The sequence below is a fragment of the Mesitornis unicolor genome, unplaced genomic scaffold, assembly GCF_000695765.1.
Source record: "Mesitornis unicolor isolate BGI_N332 unplaced genomic scaffold, ASM69576v1 scaffold41310, whole genome shotgun sequence".
Classification (NCBI taxonomy): domain Eukaryota; kingdom Metazoa; phylum Chordata; class Aves; order Mesitornithiformes; family Mesitornithidae; genus Mesitornis; species Mesitornis unicolor.
In genome coordinates this window covers 12,371-18,189 of record NW_010159666.1, presented here as the reverse complement: position 1 = coordinate 18,189, position 5,819 = coordinate 12,371, and the positions used below count along the sequence as shown (strand labels likewise).

The window sequence follows — 5,819 nt, the reverse complement described above, 5'->3', positions numbered from 1 at the left end:
CCCCAACCAGGCGGCGGGGAAAGCCAGTCTCCTATCCTCCATCGTACCAGAGGGACTTCACTCTCTCTTTCATTTCCTGGGCAAGCCAGATTGAAATATGGGAAGATCGACACTTCCCATGACATAGGCACGTATGGCAGGAGGGGGGAAGGAGATACCTCCCGAGAGAAGGTCTTGCACAGCGCCCTTGTCGCTCACCGCCTGGGGCAGTCCGCAGGGAGCAGGGCTATGAGGGTCCTGCTCTGCGCTGCCCGTTAGGGACAGCCAGGCCTGAAAACCAAACCAAAGCCACAGCAGCCCGAAGGCCCAACACCAAGCCGGGGCCTGTCGAGGCAACGCCGGGCCGGACAGCGTCGGCTTCTCCTCCAAAAACAGCCCCCCGCCCGCGCCCTGCGCCCCTCCCCCAGCCACACCTCATCTCCTGAAGCGGCTGACACGGATCGAGGGGCCGAAGTGGCCAAGGCCGATCCGAGGTCCCCCTCCGAGCGCCGCCATCGTCCCCACTCCTCCTACCCCGCCTCACTCACCCGCTGCGCCTTCTCCCAGATCTGGTTCAGCTTCAACACCCGGAACTCCCCGACCTCCCAGCGCTTGGCGCCGGAGGTCGCCAAGCCCTCGTTGGCCTCCCGGGAGTATTTGCTGGCGTGAGCGCCAGCGGCAAGGAGAAACGCGGCGCCGAAAGCCACCAGCACCCGCGGCGCCGCCACGCCGCGCCGAGCGGGCAACTACAAGTAAGTCCCGGGATGCCGTCCGGCTCCCCGCCCTCAGGCCGCCGGCAGGAGGCTGCTGGGGGGCGGGCTGTTCGTTCTCCTGCTCGGCCAGGGTTAGGGATGTTTGTCTTAGGACAAGAAGTTAAAAATCCAGGTTTAGGTCGAAAATCTAGCGTCTGTTTTGTGGCCTAAAGGATAAGAATTAGATTTAGGCTGCTGCTTTTCAAGCGTCTTCGTGTCCTTCTGAGTGTTTGCTTCGCAAAACGTGAGAGTGTGCTGAATGTAGCAGTTTTTGTGAGTGGTTTTTTTCCTTTTATTTCACAGCCTGTAGTAGCCACAGCGAATACTCTCCTTCTGCACTCTGCGTGTCCCTCAGTGAGGTGTTGCTATCAGCTGTGCGAACAAACGCTGCTCTGAACACCACCCCTTTGATTGACCAAAGTTTTCAGATGTTAGCAGTGTTCAAGAGTTTACAGGAGAAAAAAAAGCGGCAACTCAGGAAGAGTGGAAAGCAAGAATGGGGACCAGCTCCCCAGTAGTCCCTCTGAGGGGAAGGACTCTGTCTTGCTTTGGAGGTGGTGGTGGAGGACACCTCTACCCAGGACAGATAGGGTTTGACGGTGTGGGGAGAAGTGGAGCTGTGGCAGATGTAATAATGAGTAGATTGGGTCATTATCAGGCAGTGAACTACAAGGATGGCTCCAAAATTGATTGTGTGTGCTGAGAGTACACCTCTTGGGCAGGAGAGCCCCATCCTGCATGGCATCAACCTCCCTTAACAGTGCTTCTACCTCAAGTACATAGCCAAGAAGTGCAGTAGGCCACAGGAAGTTTTTGAATGGGATTAAGTCAAGTTATACATCTCATGATGCTCAGAAAATGCCTAATATTTAATCCAGAGATAGTATACATCCTCCCAGGTTTTTAAAAAAATTGTTAAAATTGAGTGCTGCTATGAAGGAAGTGCAGGTGGTGAGAGCACACTTCATGTGGCTGTTTCTGAGGGGAAGGCGGTGAAGAAAGTTGTTCCTTCTCTTGTCTTCTTGATGAATCCTCTTCTTCACATTGCAAAGCTTGTGTAGTACAAGGTCATCAGCGTAGCTGGGTGTTTTTGTGTTGAGTTTGTAGTGGTAGGGTTGCCTTCCTGAGCCTAGCTGGTGGTGGAGACAAAGGTTTGCTTCATAAATTCACCTCAGATCTCATGTGTGACCTTGAGCAAATTAAAGCATAGCTCTGTAGTACTGTCAACACCGAGCCTTCATGCATTATAAACCAGTCCTATGAAAACAAATATATTGCCTAAACTATAATGAGATTTCTGAAAACAATGCCCCAGGGAGGATTTTTACTGAACACTTATTTTTGCCTTGCAAGCAATTTAAACAACTTGTCTTTTCCACATTTTCCTAAGTCAGTGCAATGATTCTCAGTCATATGAACCTAGAAGCTGTTGCTGTACGACTAAATTCCAGGAGTGGACAAAAGTATTGCAGCATACATTGCATTGAAGAGCAATTGAAATGAGCATTGAACTATATATTGGAGCATTGAATTATAGCAAAATAATGGTGGGAAAAGAAGCGCATCAGTCTCCCTGGGACCCTACAGAGGGCTGTACTGAAGTGATGTTAGTGAACGTCGTGCAAACAATAACCTTAGAAGGTGATGTGTTAGGTGTTTCGCAGGGTGCCCTTCTCTTCCCTCTGGGAGACCATGGATACCTCCAAGTAGTAACATGGGCCCTACTCCTTGCCAAACTGAATTTTAGCAATGAACAGCACCATTACATATTTTTTGTTCCATCCATGTAATACTGACAAGGTGAAATATAAAAGCTTGTTTTTATCATCCTCTGTCCTCTCTGTAATAAGTAATTTTCCTAATATTTGAGAGTTGGTAAAATTCCCACCAAACCCATCACCTCTTCCCAACCACAATCCTCATCCCACGTATGAAAAAGCAGTTCTACAAGCAGTAAGCCAACATTTTCAACATTTTGTTTTTCAGATCCTGGTTCTGCATTCTAGCTGTGCCAAGAGCAGCACTCAGGTGAATCAAATCTGTATCAAAGGTTTAGGCCAGCTACTTGCTCTTCCCATCCACTTCTTTCACATTTCCTCTGTATGGCTCATTATCCTATAGAAAATGCACTTTGATCTTTCATTCTCCAAAATCTAGCCCAAATGTTGAGTTTGATAATATCAGGTCACTAGGAAACATACCTCTTCCAAAGTACTTCTACATCTTTGTCCCTCTGCATTTCATCTTTAAAAGCCCAATTTGATCAGTAATAAACTGACGTACCCCACTCTTTATTTGGAGAAAGTCCTCATCATATTGATTGTCCTCCCTGTCAGAATATAACCCAAGACAGAGTCATCTCTATTAAAACAAAAAACATACAGTTTTCAATTAACTCCCTCATTCTACTTGTCTGTGCAGCCTGCAGTAATCATTCTTTATGACTCTACTTCCAGAAGTGTAAACCTAAGCATAGCAATAACGCTATACAGAAGCAGACTGTAGTTGTATTTTGAAAAAATAACCCCCCCCAACAACCTAATTTCTTTTCTAAGCCATGTTTCTCACTGTACTTCTCCAAAGTTAGCACTTAAGAGTTTCTAAGTTGTAGTTTACATTGGATCATAGAATCATAAGATCACAGAATAGTTTGGGTTGGAAGGGACCTTCAAGATAATCCAGTCCAACCCCCTCTGCCATGGGCAGGGACATCTCCCACTAGGCTGCTCAGAGCCCCATCCAACCTGGGCACAGCTGCCAAACAACCTTGGGTTTAAGGCAGCTGGCTGGCACAGCCCACACACTGCCAGGGGACAGCAGCTCCATCACTCCCAGCACCACACTGGGGTGCCAGTGTGGGTAACGCTGCATGTGGGATAGGGGGGAGACCAGAGGACCTTCTTGGAGTGCAGGCTCTGCTTGCACAGCCAGGCACTGGCCGAAATTCCCTCTGGCAGGGCTCAGATCCATCACTGCAAAGGGACTGTAGTGAAGGAGATGGCTGGGTGTGGAGATGTGAGTGCGGTCAAGGACTGTCCTGCACCTCCAGTGTCTGGGGCAAACACATCACTGAGCTGGCAGGGGATGTCTGGGGAAGGAGGAGCTGCCTCACCCGAGGGGTTTGTGACCCAGCTCTGCACATGCTGTGTGGGAAGGACCCCGAGAGATAGGCAGCCCCTGGTTGAGATGCTGGTGTCACCTCACTGGGACATCTGGATCATACTGGAGGGCAGAAGCTGAGCCTGGGCTGAGGAGAAGGAAGCACTGTGGGATCTGCCATGGGGCTGAGGCTGCTCTGCCCAAGGGGAGCAGTGAAATCAGGGTGTAGGAAGGGCAAAGGATTCCCCGTGTGTCCCTTCTCTCTTGTCAGGGCAAGATCTTCAGAAACACCCAAAGGGTTTAATAATCCAAACACTTTATTTAGGCATCAAAACTCCTGACTCCTCATTAACAGGCATGTTGATATCTTTTAAATCATTTTTGTATTTTCACTTTCTTAGCAAGCAAAATTTAGTTTAACAAACGTATGTAAATTAGAAAAAATTTTCCAGTTGAAGAGGGATGCAGCTTAAGCACTCTGCTGTGTGTCTGATGCCGGAGGCTGAGCCTGCTGCACTGGGGCAGCAGTGGGGAAGGGTCAGTTCTTCGGCTTCTGGAAGTGTTTCACATGCTGCTGCACCCAGGCCTCCTGGGGGTTTGCGCACAGCTCTCTCCCTGTCTTGGTGACCAGGCTGTTGGGAGAAAACCAATGTTGGGGTGCTCGGCTGGGGCAGTGTGGTACCTGCGCTGGGTCCCACTGGCAGAGCCCCGGATGTCCCTGGCCATGTCCCTTTCCCCCTTCCGACCACTCTTGGACATGCTTGGGGCGGTGCCCTGGCTGTCACACCCCGACCCCTGGCAGCGCTGGGTACTCACATCACTGCTGGCTGGCTGCAGGCGCTGCTGGTGGTGTAGACGGAAGTGATGCGTCTCTGCGGGATGGGGCGGCTCAGGTATCTGAGGCAGCAGACAGAGGGGACGTTGTCTGTGGGGGCAGAGAGACAGCCCCAGTGAGACCCCACAGTGTGGTAGAGGCTCTGCCTGGGCCTCCCAGGGGATTCTCCATCACCTATGCTGTGTCCTCTGGGAACACCCCCTGGGAGCACTGTCCCAGCACTGGTGATTACCACCTGCTTCCATCCATCCCCATGGACACAAGGGTCCCATCAATGGGGATGAGGCTCTCTCCTGGGGAGGGACAGCTAACCTAGATCCTGGAGTGATGCAGGAATGGGATGGGCCTCAGCTGGAGAGCAGATGGCCATGATGAGCAGAGCAGCCAGGGTGACTGCAGGAACCTTCATGGTGCTGCAGGTGTTGAGGGAACTGAGTGGAGCTGAATCTGGGGTGGCTGCAGGGTTCTCTCTCAACCCCTGCTCCCCCTGTCCTCCTTTTATGCCCTGGCTGCTGGGTGGGTGCAGGGTTCCAGAGAAAGAAGATGAGTGCATCGTACTGGGGAAATTATGTAAGCATTGCCCAGTTTTGCTGAGCTAGAGAAGACAAACCACAGAAGGGGACATGCTGGCCATAGGGCTGTGACTTTCAGATTCAAGAGAGAACAAGTCTATGAGGAGTGGCAGAGGGAACTGGGGTTTTCTATCCTGGAGAAAAGGAGGCTGAGAGGAGGAGACCTTATCGCTCTCTGCAACTACCTGAAAGGAGATTGTAGTGAGGTGGGTGTCGGTCTGTTTTCCCCAGTAACAAGCAATAGAACAAGAGGAAATGGCCTCAAGTTGCACCAGAGGAGGTTTAGATTGGATATTAGGAAAAATTTCTTCACCAAAAGTGTTGTAAAGCACTGGAACAGTCTGCCCGGAGAAGTGGTGGAGTCACCATCTCTGGAGACATTTGAAAGATGTATAGACGTAGTGCTTAGGGACGTGGTTTAGTGGTGGAGTTGGTAGTGTTAGGTTAACGGTTGGACTTGATGATCTTAAGGGTCTTTTCCAACCTAAATTATTCAGTGATTCTGTTCTGTGACATTTGTGGTGCTGCAGGGGCCGAGGGATGCATGAGTAGGGCTGGAGCTGGGGTGGCTGCAGGGCTCTC

The 5,819-nt window shown here is 50.6% G+C and overlaps 1 protein-coding gene across 1 annotated transcript; it reads right to left on the bottom strand.

Moving 5' to 3' along the window:
- Nucleotides 1-4,368: 4,368 nt before the first annotated feature.
- LOC104542894 (C-C motif chemokine 5-like) lies at nt 4,369-5,074 on the bottom strand. The gene is made up of 3 exons (XM_010187360.1): nt 4,978-5,074; nt 4,647-4,755; nt 4,369-4,462 (listed from the first exon to the last, which is right to left on the bottom strand). Exons 1-3 carry the CDS (start codon nt 5,072-5,074, stop codon nt 4,369-4,371), a joined length of 300 nt encoding a protein of 99 aa, XP_010185662.1.
- Nucleotides 5,075-5,819: the final 745 nt, after the last annotated feature.